The following is a 23,849-nucleotide window of genomic DNA, read 5'->3' on the forward strand; positions in this document are numbered from 1 at the left end:
CCCCCACACTCCCCACCACTCCCCCCCCCCCCCCACTCCCCCCCACATCCCCCCCACATTCCCCTCCCCCCACACTCCCCCCCACACTCCCCCCAATTGGGGGAACCGACAAAAAAGAAGGGCCACGACCGACCCTCGCGTTTCGGGCGGTGGATCGCCCCGTTCGGACGCCCCTCTGGACTCTCCGCCCCCTCTCCTCGCTCCCTCCCTCCCTCCCCTCCCCCCCCCCCGCGACGTGAAAAGGCGCTCTATCAGCGCCATCTTGTTGTTGTTGTTGTCGTCGTGGTGGCCCCCCCCCACCCCCCACCCGTCGTCGTGCCGTTCGCGACGCCTTGAACGCGCCGATGTCTTTTGCTCGCAAAGGTGCGGCCGAGTAAACGAGACCCGCGCGATCACGAACGCGCGGTTCGACAGCCGTTCGCCGGTTTAAGCGTTGGTTGGATGTTATCTTCGTGCGACTTGAATCGCCGTAAACCGCGTTATTAAACGATAAGGAAAGCAAAACGCCCTCTTGGCTCCCGCCCCCGGCTCGGGTGTTCATTCCCTATGTAAAGGCGCAATTTGTCGTAGTCACTGAAGGTTAGCGAACATGTTATGAGTGTAACTGCATATTATTAATCTTACTAGATGTTATGAATCATGTTATTGCGTCTCGCTAAAGATGTTATTGAGCACGTTAGTACATGTTGCTAAAATATTACAAAATATTATTAAATGTTTTTAAAATATTACTAAAAGTTGGCAGGAATGAAGGCTTGGGTGGGGTGGGGGGGGGATCCCAGAGTTGGGGTACTAACCAGGTAAAACTGCACAGCTTGCCATTGAAAGCAGTGTCTGGTTGTGTCCTGGGGTACTGCGTGTTCAATGCTAATTTAATTAATCTTTAAGAATATATATTTGAAATGATTTTGAACCGGATAGTTCCAGTGAGCTCGATTCCCAGGATCCCATGGAACCAGCAAAAGCCGCCCACTGAAGTAGGGATTCTTCCCACTGCCGGCCGGAGCCCTAAACGGACAGGGCGGTTATACCCGGGGAAGCGACGGAAAGCTTGCCAGACAGCGCTTTCGATGGCAAAACTACCTCGCTACGGTTTTAGCCGGTTCAAGCTCCAGCCGCAAAAAACCCAATGTCCATTCAGTGTGGGGTCGTTCCCAAGTCTTGGGACCTTGGAAACCTGCACCTTCGTACTCTCCGGAATTAGTAAAGCTGGGGTACGTGCTTTCGGGTGGGGCGGGCGGGGGGGAGGGGGGGGGTTGCAAAGTGGTGTGCATACATCATTGGAACTGGCCCCCCTCAGGTTGCCTTGGAGACCTCTCATGCAGCATTTGGAGTCCTGTGGCTCAGTGGTTAGAGCACTCGCTTTGCAAGCGAGAGACCTGAGTTCAATTCCAGGCAGAGGGCGAAACCTCGGGCAAGTTTCCTTACTCCACACAGAGCCTAATAATAATCCCTCCAAAACCAAAAACAATAATAAATTGGTCATTTCAATCCACGACTGTTTGTGGGACATTGCTGTGCGCAATTGGCTGCCGCGTTCGCCCACAAATATACAGTCAATTCACTTTACAGTGTGTTCTGTGAAGCGCTTTGGGACGTTCTCCCGACGTGAAAAGCGCTATATCAAATGCAAGGATTATTATTATTATTATTATTATCGCCGCTGCGCGCAATTGGCTGCCGCCTTCGCCCACAAATATACAATCAGTTCACTTTGCAGTGTGTTCCGTGAAGCGCTTCGGGACGTCCTCCCGACGTGAAAAGCGCAATATCAAAAAAATGCGAGGATTATTATTATTATTATTATTATCATTATCATGTGGATGGCTTGGCTGCCCATGGGTCAGAGCCCGAACTACAATTCCCGGCAGGCGTAGCGGCGGCGAGACTACATTTCCCAGAGTGCACCGCCGAAGGGGGCCAGGAAACACGCAGGCGCAGTACCCAGAGCGCCAGTGCGCATGCGTCCAATGTATCCCCATTTCCCCCCCATGAGTTGGACAGGAAGAAGGTGGTGGTGTGGACACTCTCAGCACCAGAGAGAGAGGAGGAGATGGCGAGGCCCACTGTGAGCTCAGGCACTGGGATTCATTGCCATTACAATTTCCTTTCTGTCAGCTGTTGGGAGATGATTATCATTTTTATTGATGGGGGTTTTTTTTTAAAAAAAATTTTTTAAATTTAATTTAGGGGTTTTAATAAAAAATTGGGGGTTAAAAATACATTGGGGTTGGAAAAAAATTGGGGTTCAAAAAAAAATGTTACCCCTCGGATGGTGGGACAGTGGGAGATGTTTCAAGTGGTTTTCACCTCCGCATCTTGATGCAGTAAACGTGTCAGAAGGATGTGATGATTGTTGTTATTATTATTATTATTATTGTTATTGGAAGTAATGCTGTTTTCTGCCTCTGGAGTAATAGGTTTTTTTTTTTAATTTCGCTGTTCCTCAGGACGAATGCGAGACAGCAGAGGGAAAGCCGACCGCTCTCTCGCTCTCTCTGGTTTCCCCTCGTGTGAAATAAGGCTGCAAGGGTTACGGTTTTTCTTTTCGAAAGAAAACTTTCAATTGCAGTGGTCTTTTTTCTTTTAAAAAAAAAAGGAATCGGATAAGAGCGGAAAGGACGAGCACGTAAAGACCACGAGCCACAAGAAGCCTGGGTTCCTGGAGCGTCTCGGGGAGACGTCGGGAGGGATGCTGGGCGGATTACTTCTCTTCCTGTTCTCCTTCTATGTCCTCTTCTCTAATGAGGTAAGTGATGGGAGACCCCGATCCACTGTAATTTCTACCTTTCGTGTGGTCAGCTGTTCATTATCCCACCCCCTCCCCCCCAAAAACAAATCCCCTGCGTTTTTATTACTGTAAATATTTATTGCCGTAAATCGAAAAGCATTCAATCAAGAAAAAAAACTGAAATCGCAGATGGACTTATCGAGACGTACGAATGTTCCAGGAGCCGCTCCTTGACGATGGTCTAGGCTGACACTTCACTGCATTGCTGGTTTGTTAGAGGTGTCGTCCTTGAAAATAAGATTTTTTTTTTTAACCCGAGGTCCCGTCTGTCTATTCAGGTGGGCGTTAAAAATGCCATGACACCATTCGAAAAGAAAGAGAAGGGGATTTCTCCTGATGTGCTGGCAAACAATCCACCATAACATTTTTCACTTCCTGCATTACTCTTTGTCAGACATTACTGTCGCAAATTGGCTGCCATGTTCATCTAAAAAAGTACACAGTCACTAGAATTTATAGAAAAACTCTCTGAAGCGCTTTTAAGATGTTCTGAAGCTATAGCCGCTATATAACAATAATAATCCTTGCATTTGATACAGCGCCTTATCACGTCTTCGAGACGTCTCAAAGCACTTCACAGAATATACTGTAAAGTGAATTGATTGTATATTTTGTGGGTGAACTGCAGCTATTCCACCATATCAAATACAAGGATTATATTGTTATCCCTCTCTAGCCAACTGTAATACTACTTTCCTTGACTGCAGGGCCGAACTCTCAAGACACAGAAATCCCTGGACGAGGGCCTTTCTCTGGTGGTGCCGCTGAATGACTTCTACTCCATTCAACCTCAGCACGAGGGGAAACTAGTGCACTTGTCAGGATATCTTGCAACCCTGCAGGTAGGTGAAGGCGGTGTAATTTTATTTTGTAAACTATTAATTACATTTGGTTACTCACCTTGTGGATATTTGTGGGAAATATAGTCACTGCACTTCACAGTAAATTCCCTTGAAGCACTTTTAAGACTCTTGGATGATGCGATGAAGCTCTAAATCAAAGACAATTATTATTATAGTAATAATTATGATTATTGCATCAGTCTGCTTCCTGGTTGACTGTTCTTGTGCTTTTTGGATTGCAGGCACTTCATGACCCAAACTATGGGATCTCCATCTTTGCAGTCAGACTCCAGCGACGAGCTGAAATGTACCAGTGGGTGGAGTATGAAGACACAAGGTCAGTAATCCTGTAAAAAGAACCTTTTTAGCCAGTATTACTTGTGTCAATTCGATCTCAAATATTAAGTTAGTGTTGCAGAAAATATACTGGGGAAAAGGCAGCAGATTGTCTTCTACCTGCAGTCTGATGGAATGGGCAGGATTCTTTCGTTATTTCTTGAACCCTTCAATTGCCTCTATCGTCAATATTCTATTTTGGTTCCCTTTTGAGTTTGTTGATACCCCATATCCCACAACCCCATGGCAGCCTGTTCCATTCCATAGAATGCTGATCAGTAGAACTAATCTTCAGGACAGGAGAGAATCGAGGATGGAATAAAAACCCTTGACCCAGTGCTTTGCATATTTCGCATATTTGCATCTATAATGGAAGCAAATGTGGATCTTGCGGCATTATACCGGAATTAATTGCAACAAATCTTCTTCAGGGAGTACGAGGAAGATGGTGAAAAGAAGAAAGAAACCAAGTATTCGTACAGTGAGTCCCATCTACTCGTATATTAATATTGTAGTGGTGAAAATTTGCCTAAGAAATCTGGATAGGAGTCTTCCCTTTAATATTTCCTTGATCTACGACTTGTTAATACTGTGGGGAAATGTAAAGAAAATGTATAAAATAGTTTTGCATGTTACCGAGAATCGAGACTTGCATTATTATGATAGCCATGTGCAATAAAGAGACTTGAGTTCCACCCCAACCCCCACTTTCCCCGGTCTTCTGTTACACTTAGGTACAGAGTGGAGATCGGATGTTGTCAACAGCAGGAACTTTGATCGTGAAATTGGCCACCAGAATCCAAGGTGAGAATGGAGCCCATTCACCATAGTGGCCTTGATTTAGAATAGGTGAGTGTAGTTGTGACAGGGTGGGAAGGAAAAGTGAGAGGGAGGCTTGAGGTGAGTGGTTTTTTTTAATCTAAAGGCTTTCTGTATACCTGAAATGTTATCCCAAGTGCTATCCAAGTCAGACCGTTCTGTTACACAGTCACTGTACCACGTGTACAGTAAATTATTTTCTTTCAGTGTTTTGGCAAATATTCCTCCCTCATCCAAATAATAGTACTAATATTTTGCGCACAAAATACACAGTTGCTCCACTTTACAGTATATCCTGTGAAGTGTTTTGAGATTTCTCAATGACGTGATAAGTTGCCATATCAAATGCAAAGATTATTATTAATTATTATTATTATTAAATCCGCACAAAAACAATTGATTAATCTTTCACCTTGCTGCTGGTTATTGTTGCAGATTAGCTGCTGTGTTTGCACCAGTCCATATACTTCAAAGTAACTTGTGTGGAATACTATAAGATGTTTTGATGTGATGAGCTGCTGTGCCAAATGTGGATCCAATGAGAAAGTATTTGTTCTCTTGCAGCTCAATGGGCGTGGAATCGTTCACTGCTGTGGCTCCCGTTGTTAAGGTGCAGGAATTTTCTCTTTCTAGAGGTAAGAATGCAAAACGATGGCGTTGAACTGTTGATGGGTGAGCACAATAAAGTTTTGGGTAATGTTCTGCTTAGGATGTAAGAAATTAGTTTTTTCTAACGATTATAGCTGCTACAATGGTCAACAATGATTTCTTTTTGTGAGTTGTGAGTGTAAAGCAGAGTTACTGATGATTTGCCCATAACATAACTGAGTAAATGGAAGTCCGTGATCCACGCAAAATTATTGCGTAATAATGTTCCAAGATGTCAATTGGTTGTATTTTGTTTTCCTTTTAAGGTCTTACGGACAAGATCATGAATTTTAAGAGGATAAGACTCACTAGGTTTGTGGGGCCTCACATGGATATAATGGTACAAGATGATTACTTTTACCAGAGTAACAATCCCAAGTACCCAGAGGTGAGAAACCTTTGTCAAGTGGTTTATGAGTTGGTGTTGATCTGTGTTCGATTGTGAAAGGGTCATCTCATTTAAAAACTTCAAGGGGAATGAATGACTGACTGGCACAAGGGATTCGCACAAGGTCCCCTCACCTCTAGGAATCCAGTTTGTGCAACTCAGTTTTCAGCAAGTCACTACATTTGGTAGAGTAAAACGATCTGTAGTCTGCTTCCAGCTCCTCTTTGTAGCCTTTCACAATTTGTGTCATTCTCACTCCGGTTCCACAGGGGGAAGAGTTTAAACCTGTCTCATGTTTGGTAACTATAAGCTCCTGTTGAAAGAGCAAACAATATTTCTGTGTTTTATACAGAGCCCTTGATTACAAAAGTAAGGCACTGATAATGAATCCATATGACATAATTTAGGCTGTAGGTAGAATAGTGTGCAGTTTTGGGTGCGAAAGAAGGTTAAGAGAAGGTATGGGGAAAGAGCAGGGAATTAGGATGCATAGCTTCCTGAAGGAGCATAAAATGGCACGATAAAATGGACCAAATGGCCTCCTACAGTGTTTATGGTTCTTATTGTACCACACGTATATTTGACATTTTAAGGATACGTGATTCAGGTAGAGTGTGAGGTGCATCTCACTGTATCTGACAAGCATGTTTGAGACAAAGTCCAAAAAAGCAATCCATTTGTTTACCTAACGGTAAGTAGGAACCCGGTTGATAGTCGATTGGCAGATCGCTTTTCCAGGATAATAATACCGTCAAAAATAAATATATCAAAAAAAATTGTGGTCACTCAATCCACAACTGCTTGTGGGACACTGCTGTGCGCAATTGGCTGCTGCGTTTCACCCACAAAATATACAGTCAATTCACTTCACGGTGTATTCTGTTAAGCGCTTTTGAGACGTCTCGAAGACGTGATCAGGCGCTATATCAAATGCAAGGATTATTATTATTGTGATGGGACACTTGCAAACATAAGGAATGATCTAACATCTAGTAAAGTGTTCTCACCAACAATGTCTCTCCTTGCTTCATAGGTTGGTGACCTTCGAGTTGCTTTCTATTATGCCGGGCTGAGTGGTGAGAGCTCCTTCTTAGGACAACCTGATCTGGTAGGTTCTATTTTCCTTCAAGGTTACCTGTTGTAGGTAATGCCTGCCCCTGAACACTGACCACGGGATTTCATTTTTTTGGCTTCAGGAGGAACAGCCCAATAGCTGGAAGAATGATGTTATTGAAAAAACACATCACCTGCAACCTGGAGCAGTGTCGCATTTATTTAAGCAAAGAATAACCTGGTCATTTTAATGTGTGTACCCATCTTTCTCCCTTGTCTTCATTTGTTTCTTCTCACTGGTAACCTCTATGGCTCTGCACTTACCTGGTCTCACTCTTACCTGTCCCAGTGTCTTCATTGTATCTCCTCTAACAACCTCTCCTTCTGCCCTGTATAGCCATGTCTGCTCAAACCTCTCCTTTTCTTTATCTGCAGGTCACCATTGTGGCTCAACAGGAGGGAGATCGTCTGGTTCCTTACAAGACGCAATCTGGGGACATCCTTGAACTCTTGTACGAGGAACAACTCTCAGCAAAGGTCAGTGTTGGAAATAATTCATTTATTAAAAATAACTGAGAACGTTCTTGTTCATATTTAATGTTAGCTAGCGCTGTTCAGTTTGCCCCAGGTGCACTTTAAATGAAGACATTTCAGCATATGAGGAGGCTTCTATAACTGTCTAATCTCATTTCCCATATAACAATAATAATCCTTGCATTTGATATAGCGCTTTTCACATCTTCTAGACGTCCCACAGAATATACTGTAAAGTGAATTGACTATATTTGTGGGCGAACGCGGCAGCTAATTGCGCACAGCAGTGTCCCACAAACAGCCGTGGATTGAAAATGACCAATTTATTACTGTTTTTGGAGGGATTATTATTAGGCTGTGTGTGGAGTAAGGAAACTTGCCCAAGGTTTCGCCCTCTGCCTGGAATTGAACTCAGGTCTCTCGCTTGCAAAGCGAGTGCTCTAACCACTGAGCTACAGGACTCCGATCTACACACTTCAGTGGGTTATGCAATTCCCTTTTAATTGGTTGTGTTTCAACAGCCACTTGTGCTTCAGTGAGATTCATATTCTACTAAACTTGGTGCAAAAATAAGCAGGGCACTCACTTAGCCCGAAAATACTATTTTTCACAAATATCTGAACATAACATTTTCTTGTTTGGGGTTAAATTCACAGACCGGGAGGCTGTTGCCATGTATTTATTTTCTTCGGAGCTCAGTGTGTTTGCACCGAGTCACACCATCAGGAAGGGTATGGGTTCCATCCACAGATTGTGCTGTTAGTTGGTTTCAGCTGCGCCAGCAGTTAAGGTGCCTGCCAGAGCTAGTCTCAACAGCCTGGGTTTAGGAAGAGGATTATCAGCTGGGGATATTGACTCAGGACAGGATCAGCTTGCGATGGGTCCCATGGTCACATCCTGCTGACATTTTCTGGACTCTCTGCCCAGCTCAATCTGAAGCTGCAAAGAAAGGCCAGTCATTTGAGATTCTGCTGATTTGTGAGGACGGAGTGGGGGAAAGCCAAAAAGTAGTTACCGGTGGCTGCAGGAGAGAAGAAAACAGCCAAAAAAATGTTTCGGAAAATGTACCAACTGCCCGCGAGGGTATCAGAACTTTAAACAGACACGCTCTCTCGTGAGCGGACTATGAAATCACAAGTGCAAAACAAATAAATCAATGCAGACGCAGGAATGATTTCTTTGGAATTTCTAATCGTAGGAAGTGTTTGAAAAAGAGCACGCAGCAAATACTGTGCTGACCTGGAGCCTGCGATTCGGGGGGTGGCTCCTCATGTTTGTGGGCATCAACCTCATGACCAAAATCTTCCACACATTGGGTAAGTTTGGTTGGAAGTTTATTCGCACTATGAACAGACTCAACTCGGTGGCTTGTTGTTTGTTCCTGGTATTGTTCTAACCTGGAAGTAGTACAACTGTTCCTGTGAAGGAGGAATTGGAGGTGTGGAAAGATATCTTCATCCTTTCCTCTCCTGGACGGAGAAGGGTTTGCACACAAGCTGGAGGTTGGAATCAAGAGGGATGGAAGTGACAGGATGGCACGGTCAAAGAGAGTCTTGAGTTGGGCCTCGAAGAAGCCCAAGGGAGGGAGCGAAGCAAAGGGACTCTGGGATGGAATGCCGGAGGTTGGGGGCATAAAGGCTGAAGGCCTGACTGCCGAGAGTGGACAGGTCAGGGGGACATGGAGCAGGCCTGTGCCCACCGAGCAGAGGGAACAGACAGGTTGGTAATATTTTAGTGAGTTGCAGAGGCAGGGAGGAGCAAGACTGAGGAAGGCTTTAAAAATGAGGGGGTGGTGTCAGCTGCATTTCTACAGACTGCTGTTTTAATTTGTTGTGCAAAAGCAAATAAACTTTGCATTCAATAACAAATAGAAATGCGTGGATGCATTGCTCTCAAGCGCCAACCATGCCCCCATTTCATCTATGCCCGTGACTGACCCACACAATGAAACTTAAGATGGACACTTGCTGACTGTGGCAAGTTGATTACAGTAAAGTTACATGGGTTTGTCTTTGACCTTGGCTCCAGATTAATGTTAATGGTGAGGTCCCAGCTGCACTTGTTGTAACGGAGATCTGCAATAGCAATCGAGGCTAGAGTGTGAAGCGGTGGTAATGGAAATTACGTTCGGTGTTTAAATCGATCCTTTGCATTTTTCAATAACCCAACATTTCCTTCTTTACAGTTGACTGGTTTCCAATTGTCCGAGACTTGGTTGATCTTGGCCTGACTGTTTTTGCCGTATGCGTTGCCACGACACTGACCCTTCTGACCATTGCTGCAGGTTGGCTTTTCTATCGGCCGTTCATGGCCGTGCTGATAGCCGCCTTGGCTGCTTTACCCATCTTTCTTGCTAAATCCCAGGATCGACCCAAGATGCTCTAAGTGGATGCTGACATTTTCCAGCTTGTGGCAATCAAATACTATCCCAGTAAATCTGCTCTATTGGTCACGTTTCGTTCAGACACTTCACACGCCGAATGTAAACTAGGAGTTGATTGACCACACTCCACTGTTGCTAAAGCCGTGAGATCGAAGTTATTAATATCTGGTGTTCACACTATTACTTCTGAATCTATGTCAGTGGGACCAGAAGGTGGAGACCTACTCGATTCTGTCATAGGGAGGGCTTCATAAGTGACTCACAGTATCAAATGGAAGGCAAATGTACTCAAGACTAAAACAATTAATAACTGTAAAGAAAGTAATGAAGGAAGGTCTCTGCAACATAAAGATGATTGTAACATACTGCATCTATGGTTTTTGCTTCAACATGTAATGGTGTTATTTTTCCTCATGTAAGATGGTAACACTATCAACGTACTGTATGTGCAAATCATTGACTGCTCACATTGCTGAGAAATAAAAAGCATTTTTGTAAGTTTTTTTAAAAAAATGAAACGCCAATGGAGTGAATCCAAAGTTGAACCTAAGCACAAACATCTGACCGAGGGAACCAATCCACAAAACCCAAAGGTTAACTGATTGTTCAAAGAAGGATGCTAATGTCACGGATTATTATTAGGACTGAGACCGGCAGAATTCCAATATAGCATCTGAAAATGACCAAATATTCATGTGGGAGAAAATTGTACAAATCTGAAATATTTATAATAAAGTATTTATTAATAAAAGTACAAAAATCAAAATGCAGCATAACAGAATTTTAAATCTTACTGCAAACAAATACCTCAACACAGCATGGAGTCCACTGTGATCAAGGGGCAGAAATTGGATGTTTCACTGCTTTAGGTCAGTACAAGCCATTGCCTGTGAATGGAAAAATCCTAATACAATATGCAATATACCTGCATTGTGTCCACCCTATTACACCGCTTTTGTGTTATTGTTCATTCTTTCACGTAACTTAACCAACCACCGGTTTCTGTAGACTTCTCTTGACAAGACATTTACATACTTATCGATACAATGACAATAACAATTACAATGTTAAAAGACTGCTCCTCCCAGCTTGTATGTTTTATACACAAGACACCATGGCGAGTGTTAAGGTCCTCAACAACAAACTAACTCTACACACTGGATTACATCGTTGTTTATTCAGGATTTTGCTGCTGCTTCCTCCAATGTTTATTACTAATTTCACATGGACAAGCAAAGAACCCATGATTTGGCAAAGTTTTACAAAGCACTAGTTCAGTAAAAGACTTACAGGTACATACCTATATCCAGTGTGTAGATTTAAGCAAACCCCGAGATGCTTTCAAGCAGCTGTATTGGAAGGAAAGCTATTGAAAAATTGTGATCAACAACAACTTGTATATGTATTTATATATGTGTACCCTATAACAGGAGAGGGTCCCAGAGTGCACAGGAAGAGTTTAAGCAGATCTAGACTAATTGTTTTCTATTGATCAGTGATATATTCTAGTTATTGTGGTCTTATCCAATGCAAAATATGCTTTGATTTTCATCATAGTCAACAAAAATATTACAACAAACAGGAATATCACCAATTCTTTTAACTGAATTCAGTTGTACAATCTTAAAAATTTATTTCTGCCTGTTATTCATAACAGCTTCTGCTATTATCACTTATTTCATTTAAATTCCACTAGAAAATAATGTTTATCTGATGCTTATCTGTAATGCTGGTGGGAAATGGTAAACACAGTGGTTTGATGGGTTGAACATTATGGTATTCCTGAAAATTCGGAAAAACACACATTGGAATTTTCAATCATTTCAATCGGGTCATTTTAAAATGTATTTAGGATGTTCTATCTCTCCTATATATTTTCCTCCTCCCTCTATTTCTAGGGCTTTCAGGATCAAGCATCATTCTTCAGCTGTGAACGAAGCTGAACTCTTGGCTAATCCGCTCTCATTGATATTCCCTGAGTGACAGTGAAAGAATTTCTGCATAGATAGGTCTAACGAGTCCTGATAGGTTTAATTTCTTCCTCCACTGTCAACGTAGCTCTTTCCTTGCACTATGGACAAGTGATAAAACTCACCCAGGAAGAGAAGCTGAACCCATGGCTAATCTACTCAATGATTTGCAGATTGAATAATGGAGAAACAAATTGAAAGCTGAGGTCTGTGAGTTGGCAGTTCATTGCTCCACCATCAGAACGAAGGGACCACCAGCAAACAAGAGACACCAGCCACAGGAATTTAACCAATTTTGTGTTGAACAACTACAAAGATACTGTAGTCTTTACACTTGAAACACAAGCAGTTCTGCAATCTGCAAATTCTAGTTCACTGAACTTCACTAAATCGCAAAAGAAGGGCCAAACTTGGCAATAAAATGCCCTGAAAGTCATCACTTCTCAAACGGGAATAGGTGTTTTTCCTCCCCCTTTTTCTGCCGTTTGGTCTTTCTGTTCATCTTCTCTGGTTGTTCCTTAGCATTCTGTCGGTTCAAAGGCCACGAATGGCTGGCATCAGTGACGGGTGTTTGGGAAGCAGGACCTTCTTCATCGGAGGAAAAGCCTCTTCCGGTCTCTTGACTCAAACTCGAGGAAGTGTTGTTCTGAAAAATAAAATAAACTGAAATGGTGAATCTGGTGTCTTCTTTTTGGCCTCTTCATCAACACTGGGAAGTTGCTTATCCACCACTCAGTGTCTCACCTACACAAGATGGCTGAATCAAGGAAAATCACTGTCGGAAAACCGGTCACAATCCTACCCCAGAACCACAAAGAAACATACCAGCTAAATAGTTATATCTGGAATAAAGAGTTGGGGGGCAGATTGTTTGCAACTATTACCTCCGTACTGTACCGCTGCTTCAATCTTTCCCTTATGAGCAGTCCTTTCACCAGCAACTTCCAGTTTGTAATGACTCGCTTTTCACGTTTCTAAATAATAAAATAAACACCAAAAGTATTAAGTTTTTTTTAAAAAAAAGATGAAATCGTGGGCATTCTAACAATGCGATGGCCGATTTTTCCCAGTACTGCAATTGCTCACCTCTCGAGCTTTTTTCTCAATTTCGATTTGCTCTGAGTGCCAAGCATCCAACAGAACCTCTTTGTATTCTTCGCACACAACATACCCATCGACTCTGTCGGGAGCAAAGAGCAGGATTAAGTGAGTGGGCTTTTCTGCCATCGAGAACCGAATGTGGTGAAGAATTATGGGCACACATACACAGCGTGTGAACAGCCACTGTGCGTATCAAATCCCGTCACTGCCGGTACACAGTCGATGTTCAGTTTCCTTGCGACTCGGCTGAGATTGGGCACTCGCAAGTGGCTACATCCAATTGGAAGCATGCACGGCTTGAAGAGGTTCACATTCCCAAACTCATTCCGGGGCACCTTATAAAGGAAGAAAATACAATAATAAGTATAAAGGATTTAGTCGTCCGTACATACCAGACACTACTATTCTGGGTATAGTCTGTGGAGAATTGAAACTACAGAACCTCCCCTCAAGAGAATGGATTCATTACTGGATTTACACTCTAACATTAGCCTGGCTCCGTTGGTGCTAATTTCACCTCTGTGTTGGAGGGTTATGGGTTCAAGCCCCACATTGGAACTTTGAATGCATAGTTTAGGCTGACAATCCAGTGCAATAATTATTATTTAACAGAAGGCATCCCCATGGCCACTTGGACTGATATGCCCATAGGAATATTTGTAGATCCAGCCCTGTTCTCTCTTATGTTGCTCTGCACTATTCTTAGAGGATTAAATACACTATTGTTTTCTCCCCACCCTCTCACCATCCAACAAACACCAGGACAGTGACCCACTTCCAAACTTCCCACAGGGCGGTTCTGAAATTAATTGTAGTTTAATTTCCAATAAGTGGCCCAGAGTGACCCAATGTCCTCTCCCTCTCAGCAACACTAAACAGGATCTCTAGTGTGGGAGAAATCGAGAGATTGAAACCTATAACCCCCAGTTGGTATCGCATTGAAATCCCAGCCCTTCTTTGAACAACGACCATACCTTTCCGTCAATGGCGATGGGTGGCTGGTATTCCTCCGTCTGCCAATATCCAAACAGTCCCAGGTCATCTTTATCTTTATTCTCAGCACTAGCCAATCGTACTCGCCTTGCAAAGTTTGAGAGGCTTTTCACCATCTACAAAAAGGAAGTGAACTCTTACTTGCCTGAGCTTGAGCTATAGCAATGGCTATAAAACACTGGCTGCAGCCACTGCAGCTTCACTTGCAACCAATATGGAATGTAGATTGACACACAGACAGTTATTTTGTCTTATCTATACTCAGCTGGGAGGACTCCTGTGGGAGGACTCCTTTAATATATTTTGTCTCCGTCTCTGTCTCCCGCCCTCTCCGTCTCCCACCTCCCTCCCCTTTCCCAGGTGGGTGCATAGTATTCCAGGGCACTGCTGATCTTACGAGTGAGATAACTCAGAACAGATTGGAAATCAATCCCAGAATCTTGATCATTTTCTCCACTACAAGAGCCTTTCTAAACTAATTGTAGGTAGTGGGCACGGATCTACAGCTGGTGCGTATTTGCTTCTCCCAGTAGTGACAGAAATTAAACAACAGGCAGTAAGTACCTTGCATGGCACCTCTCCATTTGTCACAGCACGGGCTTCCTTCAGCCAAGTATTTTTGGAATGGAGTGTATGCACGCAGTCCCTGAAAGGGTAAGATTAATATTAAGTAGGCAAAGGAGACAAACCACTCACACATGTTCAGTGGAAATGAGATTCAGTGTTGTCATTACCAACTGAGCTACGAGAGAAAACTTTACTTTCTCATTTATAATCTCCCTCTAATAACCTCTCAACTCTCCGATTCATGCCAAGATTGCCAATGCCCCTTTATAACCAAACCCTACGACGTCTATGATCCAACCCTCCTTTCTTCGAAGTGCAGCAAGGCTGAGATCAGGAATGATGTGCAAGTGTCCTCAACCAGCTCTGCATAGTCATCGACCCTGCAACCTCTGTGTTCTTGAGCAATTGACCCTGAAAATGCATAAACCTACAGAAGGATCAAACACCTCCAAAACACAAACGTGCAGGAAAACAATACATGCTTGCAGTTCTGCATTATTACCAGCATTCTTGCAGCCACTGTACACCACGTATAGGACAGGAAGTTGAAATTATTCTACAAATTAAAGATGCTATTATACTCTGCACTCAGCATCACCCAGCATCACTTGTATGACCGGTGTCATACAACTCTGCAACAGCACCTATAGAGAGCTGCAAACTGCTATCCCAAAACCTCTTACATTGAAAGCACGTGCAGTATTGAGGTAAGATAAAATCCATTTAATCAGGATTTCCTCATAGGCTTTAAGAGTGTCACAACCTTCCTTTGCTCATATTGTTCGGTCCTCACCTTGAATATACCGCCTCGCTTCTCCAATAACCCAATATCGCTGCTGTGGATGGATGGATGATCTCGTACTTTAACAGATGTCTTTTTAGAACGTAAAGGGGATGATTCTTGTACTCCGCAACAGACGTGGGCAAGGGTTGATCGAGCAGCTTACTTTTAAGCTGGAAAAGAAAAACAAGTTCAATCTAGCTATCCTAAGTTCTGAACTTGCCAATATCAATGTGACTGTACAACATGCTTCTTTTCCTTGCAATCAATGGGAAACGCTTAAATACTGCTCTAATGCTCAAGGGAAAAGAGGCTCTTCTTTACAGTACAAAATTACATTTGTATCGCACCTTTCACCTCGGGAGGATGCCCTATAGCCTCAGTTCTCGAAGTGGAATCAACAGGGTTGTTTAAAAGAAAGATAGACAGGTACTATACTTGGGTAGCCGAGCAATTAAGAGGCATGGCAAAAGGGTGGGGCAACGAGATTAAAGGATCTGTCAAGATCTAATAAACTGATGGAATAGGCTTGGTGACTGAATGGCCTCCTCCTGTTCCTATTTTCTTACGTTCCTATGACATCCTGCACACACACACTTTCCCACTAAAATCATCTGATAATCAGGAAAGTAAACCCCAGCTGACTTTTCCCTCTGTATTTTTGGCACACTGTGACTAACTGTTTCTCCCCTTAACAGGTGAGAGTAGCTAACTCAGCTCAGACCAGTGATCAAACTTGTGAACTCCTGGACTATATCATTCATACGTGATGCATTTACCCATAAAGGGAGCTATCAATCATATGTTCTTAACTGGAACGTACCTCCAAGTCTTCTTCTTTCTCTCGCTCTATACAGTCACTCTTGTACAGTTCCAAAGTTTCATCCCACCAGCCAGGATCAACCCGTTGTTTCCTTGTGTAAGTCATCCAAGCTGGGTCATACCTCTGGGTGACATCCTTCACACAGCAGTCATTGTCAAAGGCGACAATGTACCACAGGGGTTTTGTAACATACTTCACAAAGAGCTCAGGACGATTTACAAAGTTGTGCACACAGTCAACTGAAACCCATTTCTTTTCTTTTTCTACGTACACCTCAATCCACTGGTCTGATCCCTTTGGCAAAGAAGATATTTTATCCTCTACTGTTGCACTTTCACCGTCACAGTCTGTTAACAATTTGCTGAATTTTGACGAGGTTTTAGTTCCTGAATTTCTTCTTTCTTGCATAGTCTCAGAGTTCTCGAGCACTTTCTTGCCTTTCGTTACTCCACCTGCTGCACTCGTTTCCCAAAGTATTTGCTTTTTCTCCTTGCTGCTCTTCGCTTTCGAAGAGTTCCTCTTGCCTCTGAAATTCCCGCTGCTACTTTCGTCTGAGTAGTTGCTGCAATCATCAGAACTTTCAGCTTCAAAATCAGAGTCACTGTTGGTTTCTTCTTCTGTATCTTCCTTGTAGAATACCTTTGAAGCCACCGAACGCCGGCGAGCATTCTTTGGTCTTCGAGATATTTCATTGTCTCCATGTTCAAAGCCTTGTGTCTTTTCCCTCCGCAATATCTCTTGCGACTTTCCCTCATTGTCACATGGTTGGGTCTTCTCCTGTCTGACTTGTGATTTTGTTGTTCCTGTCCCCGCTCTGGACTTGGATCTGTTGGTGGATATACTCTTTTTGGATTCCCTTCTCCTTGAAGGCTTCTTGCTCTGATGATGATGAAATGGAAAGTTTGAACCTGGCAGCAGTACTCAGCAGAATTTCAGGAGTGTAATTCAGAAGTAATGCATTGGCGAGTCAAGTCAGTATTGGTGGATTTTGTGCTTTCAAACATTTGAGCAATTTCATGATTAATGGCATGACAAATAAGTATAGAATTTTACTAAATATATCTTCCATTAAGGGGAAAAAATGGACAAAAAGTCATCTTGTCTCACTTAGTCCGTACTGAACTAATATGAATTGAGAATTTATTTGCGATTTGTTATTTATAAATTGCAAACCTTGCTGATAAACTAAGGCTCCTGCTCATAATATAGCATAAATCAAACACCTTTAGGAAAGAATGGGAGTGAAGAAATTTGCGCAGAAATTACAATTCTTTAAGGTTGACTTCCTTACCTTTTCCAAACTTTCTTTGTAAGGAATGGGTTGAAGAGAGAGAACCAAACGACAAACTAATTTCAAAGATCGTAGAATGATTAAGAAGAGCTGTTATGAATAAACAGAGATTATTTCAGAATGCATCAATATAATAGAATTCATTATGTAACAATATGTAAATAACTAAAATACACATTTAGTTAGACATATGATACCATCAGTTTTCACTATCATTCTGATATATTCCATCTCCTACAGCTAGTGAGATTGATCATTTTGGTTCATTGTCAAATTCTGTAACGAAGAAAGATGAAATACATACATAAACCAATTCTTCTTTATTCCTCGCAGAACCACTAGCCATCCTCTTCTCCAGTGCTGAAGAGAGATTACTCTCATTGTCTTTAGGAGAAGGATCAATCATAAAGGAAGATAGAAACCTGTAAATGGAAAGATATGGTGGTAATGATGAACTGAGCGGTACAGATTTTAGTCAAAGTTATGATCGTTAAAGCAGGTGGCTGGCAAATTGTACTGCCAGATAAGTCACACCCATCAAGTTTGCAGGTAGCACTGTATAGAAAGGAGCAATTCATACTCAATATTTTTGGTAAATATTAAAAGACATCTTCCTGTAGTGGGCCAGAAAGCTGAGAATAAGTGGCTGATCTGAAAGATGAAGAAGCACGACTTTTGAATCCTATTTATGAACATTCGCCCCTGAATCTTTATTCGGGTTAGTAGGAAGATTTCCCTGTCAATCTATGCTGGCAAATGTATCTGCGATTAAGCTAATGAATTATCTTCTTACCACTTCAGCAGGTTTGAAACACACGGAATGTCCAAATAGTGAGCAGTAACATTGGCAAAGTCAGCAGGTACAAGGGACATCCCGAGGGCATGAAGCTCAGACTTGTTGCAGATTTGATTCCTAAAGATACCGTTCGCTAACAGGCAAAGAAGGTGCACCTATATAAGAACGATACAAAATCAGACTTTGATTTTATATGGCATGTTTCACATATATATTTTCTGGGCAAGATCCAATTTGAGAAAACAGACTAAATTAAGAACTATTTAACCATATTGGTTTCCTCAACTGTGTGATGTTACTCTTCAGAGCAATCTCTCGAGTTCTTTTACAAGAATGTCATGCCTAGTGAATGCTGACTGTATGTATGTATCTTTGTATGAATCTACTCTTTCAAAGAGTCAGTCACCGGGTGCTTTGTACACACCTTGTGAGTGTCTGTGCGCACTTGTGTGTTGAAGCGCTTTATCATCCTCCGAAGATACATCTCAAATTCAGCTTTTCTATTCTCGCTGAAAAACAAAAGTGTTCATTCGCAAGGCATTTGATAGCATGATACATTGATAACAAAGAATTTCAGAAAAAATAATAATAAGTTGGTCACTTCAATCCACGGCTGTTTGTGGGACCCTGCTGTGCGCAATTGGCTGCCGTGTATCGCCCACAAAATATAAAGTAAATTCACTTTTCAGTATTTTCTGTGAAGAGCTTTGAAACGTCTTGAAGACTTGATAAGGCGCTATATCAAATGCAAGGAAAATTATTATTTATTATTGTAGAACTCTACAGAAAAATCTCTGTATCCTGGCAATTTAGATTGCTGATTTTATACTTGTGCATTGAAAAATCATATGAATAAAGAACACAAAAACAGCCTACCTTCTCCGTCTTTTCTTAGCCTGCCCTGGAATTTCGATTTCAATCTCCACAGATTTTGTAGGAAGGGATGGCTCTGGGAAGGTCAAGGCTGATGCGTCTTCTGAAATACGATTATGAAGTTCTGTAAGAAATATAAAGAAGGTGTTGCACTGTGGCGTGTTTCATAACTCAGGCTGCACAGTTCAGGAACACTTTTACTCTGATGCAAAAGGTGTTGTTTTGGTATAAAGCTCCTGATTTTACACTTCAAATTATTCTTTTGATATATCTTTCATCCTCTTTTCTGAAGGCATTGCCCCATATTGAATTATGGTTTTGTTTCGCCAACAAAATATACATTCAATTCACTTTACAGTATATTCTGTGAAGCACTTTGAGACGTCTCGAAGACGTGATAAGGCACCAAATCAAATGCAAGGATTATTATGGTACTATGGGTATTAACTGATATAAAATACAAGATAACCCCTTTATTGCACAGCTTCAGGCCCCAAGGCATAAAGAGGCATGATAAAATGGCTGAACCTCAGGCAGACAGATCACCACTGATGCCCATTTTTTTGCGTGTTACGCTATCGTTGCTTCCACCATGCTGGGCTTGCACGCTACACACAAATGCCACTCGCAGCTCTTTGCAAAGAAATTGATATCAGTTGCATTGCCTGTACAAGTGCACATGTGTGGCACGTAAGAAATAATATTAGCGGTAACCTGACAACCAGAATGTCAGCTATTTTATCGCGATGATGGGATTCAGATGGTGCAATTTTGATTTTAGGTAAGATTTTTTTTGGTAAGATTTTTCAGAATCCACAACCCAACTGTGTTATGAGCCAACTCACTTTATAGCAACGCATGTTATAATGGAGTTGTCCTGAATCTCACCCAAATGGTTACTGCTAACATATTAGCTTTGGCAATGCGTTTCAACCATGGATAACATTGCAGCTGAAGATGATCTTAGCGAAACAGACTTTGCAGTATAAAACCTGTACCCCGACCCTTTCATCTTATTTTTTTAACCAAAGGAAGTTAGCGGTTTAGCCACGTGGTCAGGCTAGGGCTGCAGAGTCCCTGAGCTCTTTCCTTGTGACTGCACAAGGCACAGCTGTTGAGCTTGGCGAAAGTGAGACTAAGAGACCAAGGAGGTGCGGGTGTCGAGGGAGAGGGGAATGAAACCCTGCCTGGGCTTGTTAAAATAAAGGCAGTGAGTGTTGACTGTCTGTTAACAAGCTGCTAATTGGTAAACAAAGTTTATCTCTGTTTGGTAACTGTCTGACTCAACAACAACAAAATTATATTTGTAGAGGGCCTTTCACGTTGGGAGGACGTCCCAAGGCACTATACAAGAATCAAGTTGACACTTATCCTGATTCCCCCAAGCATTTTCTTTTTTGCAGAGGTCAATGTTCAGCAATCAGAACTTGGAAACTGTGTCAGAGTCAGGCACTCTCAACTCAGGGACAGCACAGTTAAATGCAAAATAAATCTACATTCTTACTTAAACATTCCCAAGTCAGGACAACATAAGATAAATACAGAACAAAATCTTTCCTAATAAGTGTTCTATTCCAATCTAAGAATGCACCCCAATTACGCCAATGCTATCTATACAAATTTAATTTTGTTGTTGTTGTCACATTTCTATTTCCCACACCAGCTTTATGGAGTGAGATTTTCAATTAGTGTCATATTAAGACTATTTTATATCTTGGATCCAGACCAGCTAGAATTGATTTTAGTTAATAATGTACCTTCCACATCCTCCCATTCAACTTCACTGTCTTCAGTTGTGTCATCTTCCTCCTGTTTCACTTTGGGTTCATCTAAGCCTTTTTCTTCTTTCTTTTTCAATCTCTTTGATGATCTGATGGAAAGAGAACATTTTCAAGAACATAGAGTGACTGAATCAATAAGGTCTTGCACACAGATTTCACACTAATAACTGAGGACAGCAGAGCTGAGTGAGATGCTGGAATATTGCAGATTGTTTTTATAAAGGAAACAGACGACAGACGTGCAGAGATACAGACTACCTTCATGGATGAGATGGGGGAAAACTTATGTTATTCTTGGTTGTATACCCATCTGAATTTCATCCTCTTCGTTCAGCTGGCCCACGCAATCACTGACACTTCCGTGGCACCACCGTTGGATGATCCTTCAGGCACTACGCCGTGAGCCTCTGCAACTCCCCGTCTCAATGCATCTGCCTCTCCCTCTATTTATCTACCTTTAAATCACACATTAAGACTAACCACCTCTAACCATGCCTATGGTCACCTCTGCTTCTCCCTTGCTCTGGCCACCTCGCCACTGTGCAGCGCTCCGAGATACTATCCTATGTGAAGGGCATTACATAAATGCACGTATTGTACACGTGGAGTCCTGTAGCTCAATGGTTACAGCACTCGCCTCACAAGCTCTCGTGAGGACCTGGGTTTGATTCCCGGAGCAAGGCGAAATGTTGGGCAAGTTTTTTTACTCCATGAGCAGTAAGTAGGAACCCGGTTGTTAGTCGATTGGTGGATCTCTTTTCCAGGGGTAATAATTCCTTCAAAAAAAAATAATAAATTGGTCACTCAATCCGACTGCTTGTGGGACATTGCTGTGTGCAATCGGCTGCCGTGTTTCGCCCACAAAATATGCAGTCAATTCACTTTACCGTATATTCTATGAAGCGCTTTGAGATATCTCGAAGAGTGATAATCAAATGCAAAGATTATTATTTTTGTTGTAGTGCAGTCAGAGAGAGGGGGAGAGAGAGAGATAAAACAGTCTTATCACAGGTGAAACTGTAGGAATTATGTGGGGAGCACATTATCAACAAGATACCTTGTGTGAATAGCCAGTCTGAATTTACTATCGTTATTTTCATCTTCTTCCTTGATTGTAACTTTTCTTCCTTTTCCTTTCGGCGCTGGCTGTTTCTTTCTTTGTGTATTATTGACCTGAGGAATTTGACTACAGTCCTGCTGCACTGCTCTTTTATGGACCTTGGACCGTTTCTTCCTCAACAGTGGCTTTTCAGGTTCAAAGTCATCGCTATCAACATCTGCTAATTGCAGAAAAAAAGCACAAGAACATCACATCACTTTAGAGAAAAACACCATTGCTTTGGCACCCATTCATTTTTTATTTTTTTTAAAAAGACACATGAGTATTCTGGTAATTTCAACCTGCCTCTCTCCCCTCTCCTTCTCTAATGGAACTGTATGAGGATTTTGAGAGATAATGTAATGTGCAATATTTTTGTCCAGGTCAACAATTCCCAAATAAAATTGGTCATTCACTCCATGGCTGTTTGCGGGATATTGCTGTGCGTAACCGGCTGCTGCGATTCACTAACAAAACAGTCATTCCACTTTACAGTATAATCCTGTGAAATGCTTTGAGACATCTCAACAACATGATCAGACACGACATCAAATGCAACGATTATTATTATATGTGGTGTAAAATATGTAGTCCAGAACTTTCCCTGGAGTCAGAATAACAGCTTCAAACCACCAGTACAATCTCATATAATGGCTGTAACTCATGTTATTGATAACCAAGTAAAGTCTGGTGCAGGTGTTTCAACAGAAAATGTGTGTACAAAATCCACAGAGGTAGTTTTTAAAATGGGCCAAACATCTGCTCTCGACACACATAAACAAACCCTTTGCTGCACTGTATGCAAATCATGAGCGCTAACAGTCATGTAACATTACGCACCAGCGTCTCCTTTGCTTCTCATTCATAACAATTATCATTAGTAAATGGGTTTCTCCAGTCGTATATTTGAAGCAATACGGAGAGATACGACAATGGAAAAAACATCACTGGCTGTAATTCACTGCCTTCTGATTCTCTTGCGTTGTGCACAGCTTTTCTTTCTACTTAACCTTTCTTGGCTTCCTCTGTGTTATTTGTAGCCACGATTCCTGCTGCATCTCCTAAACATCATTTGGAGGATGTAAACTGAGGAAAATTGCAATCCTTAAAATTCAGCTTAAGGTCCAGCTTCCCCCTCCCACCCCACCCCCCGCACCCCACCCCACCCGGCTCTGGAACTCCACCCCCCCAGTGCCTTCGCCGCTTCCTCCCTTTCCTCCTTCAAGGCCGGTCTCAAAACCTTTCTCTTCGACTGTGCCTTCAGCTCCCCCCTCGACTCTCTACCCCCTCCTCGCTTCCTCCCTCCCTCCCCTCCCCTCACCCTGACCATTTCCCCCCCAACGCTCGGGTCCCGACCCAACTGCCCAGCGCCTTGGGACGTCCTCCCGGCGTGAAAGGCGCTCGATCAATGCAATCTTGTTGTTGTTGTCGCTGTTTTAAACGAGCAACATTTATTTCAGCAAACTCCACCCCCCCCCCCACCCCACCCCGGCAGCTTCGGTTAAGGCCCTCGGGACGAGCCGAGCCGAGCCGAGCGTCGCTCTCAGCTCCGAACCTCTTAAAAACGAAAGGCAAAAAAAAAAAAAGAGAGCGGGTCGCGTCGGCCCCGTCTACCTGAGGCCCGTCGCTTGGCGGAGGTCGCCCCGTCTCCCCGGGAGCTTCTCGCCCGCTTGGCTTTGGCGGGGCCCCCCTTCGACTCGCCAGCCTGCCTCGGGGCCGGGGCCGGAGCCTCGCTTGACCCTTTCCTCTTGACCATGGCGCGGGGCGAAGGGGCCGCGGCGCCGGACGACTCCTCGAGCCGCGTCTCGCGCCCTCTCCGCACGCGCACCCCCTTCCCCCCACACACACAGACAGTTCCCTTTACAGTATATCCCGTGAAGACCTTTGAGACGTCTCGAAGACGCGAGGAGGGAGGGAGGGAGACGCTTAAATCGCGCGCAGGAGAGACCGTTGGCGTTGCATAACGCGCCGCCATATAAA

The 23,849-nt window shown here is 42.9% G+C and overlaps 2 protein-coding genes across 5 annotated transcripts; one reads left to right on the forward strand and one right to left on the reverse strand.

The window, feature by feature from the left end:
* The first annotated feature begins 1,986 nt into the window (after positions 1-1,986).
* Positions 1,987-10,307, forward strand: tmem43 (transmembrane protein 43). 2 transcript variants are annotated; one of them, NM_001293002.1, is given in 12 exon segments: positions 1,987-2,068; positions 2,600-2,749; positions 3,499-3,633; positions 3,876-3,970; positions 4,401-4,450; positions 4,704-4,773; positions 5,353-5,423; positions 5,703-5,824; positions 6,858-6,932; positions 7,313-7,414; positions 8,610-8,727; positions 9,597-10,290. In NM_001293002.1, coding segments are annotated over 11 exon segments (1,095 nt in total). In that variant the 5' UTR covers positions 1,987-2,068; positions 2,600-2,692; the 3' UTR covers positions 9,797-10,290.
* Positions 10,308-10,516: 209 nt separating this feature from the next.
* On the reverse strand, positions 10,517-23,739 carry xpc (xeroderma pigmentosum, complementation group C). Of its 3 annotated transcripts, none has more exons than XM_042339816.1 (16): positions 23,484-23,739; positions 21,828-22,047; positions 20,747-20,859; positions 18,993-19,113; positions 18,541-18,625; positions 18,114-18,271; positions 17,625-17,742; positions 17,321-17,410; positions 16,030-16,908; positions 15,219-15,379; positions 14,423-14,504; positions 13,840-13,974; positions 13,031-13,200; positions 12,851-12,944; positions 12,649-12,738; positions 10,517-12,410 (listed from the first exon to the last, which is right to left on the reverse strand). In XM_042339816.1, exons 1-16 carry the CDS (start codon positions 23,623-23,625, stop codon positions 12,201-12,203), a joined length of 2,868 nt encoding a protein of 955 aa, XP_042195750.1. In that variant the 5' UTR covers positions 23,626-23,739; the 3' UTR covers positions 10,517-12,200. The 3 variants fall into 3 exon arrangements, with proteins under 3 accessions (XP_042195750.1, XP_042195752.1, XP_007888569.2); XM_042339818.1 differs by having other exon boundaries at positions 18,993-19,092; positions 21,828-22,050; XM_007890378.2 differs by having other exon boundaries at positions 21,828-22,050.
* Between the last annotated feature and the right edge of the window lie 110 nt (positions 23,740-23,849).

The sequence above is a fragment of the Callorhinchus milii genome, unplaced genomic scaffold (assembly GCF_018977255.1).
Source record: "Callorhinchus milii isolate IMCB2004 unplaced genomic scaffold, IMCB_Cmil_1.0 Scaffold12, whole genome shotgun sequence".
In the NCBI taxonomy this organism is placed as follows: Eukaryota; Metazoa; Chordata; class Chondrichthyes; order Chimaeriformes; family Callorhinchidae; genus Callorhinchus; species Callorhinchus milii.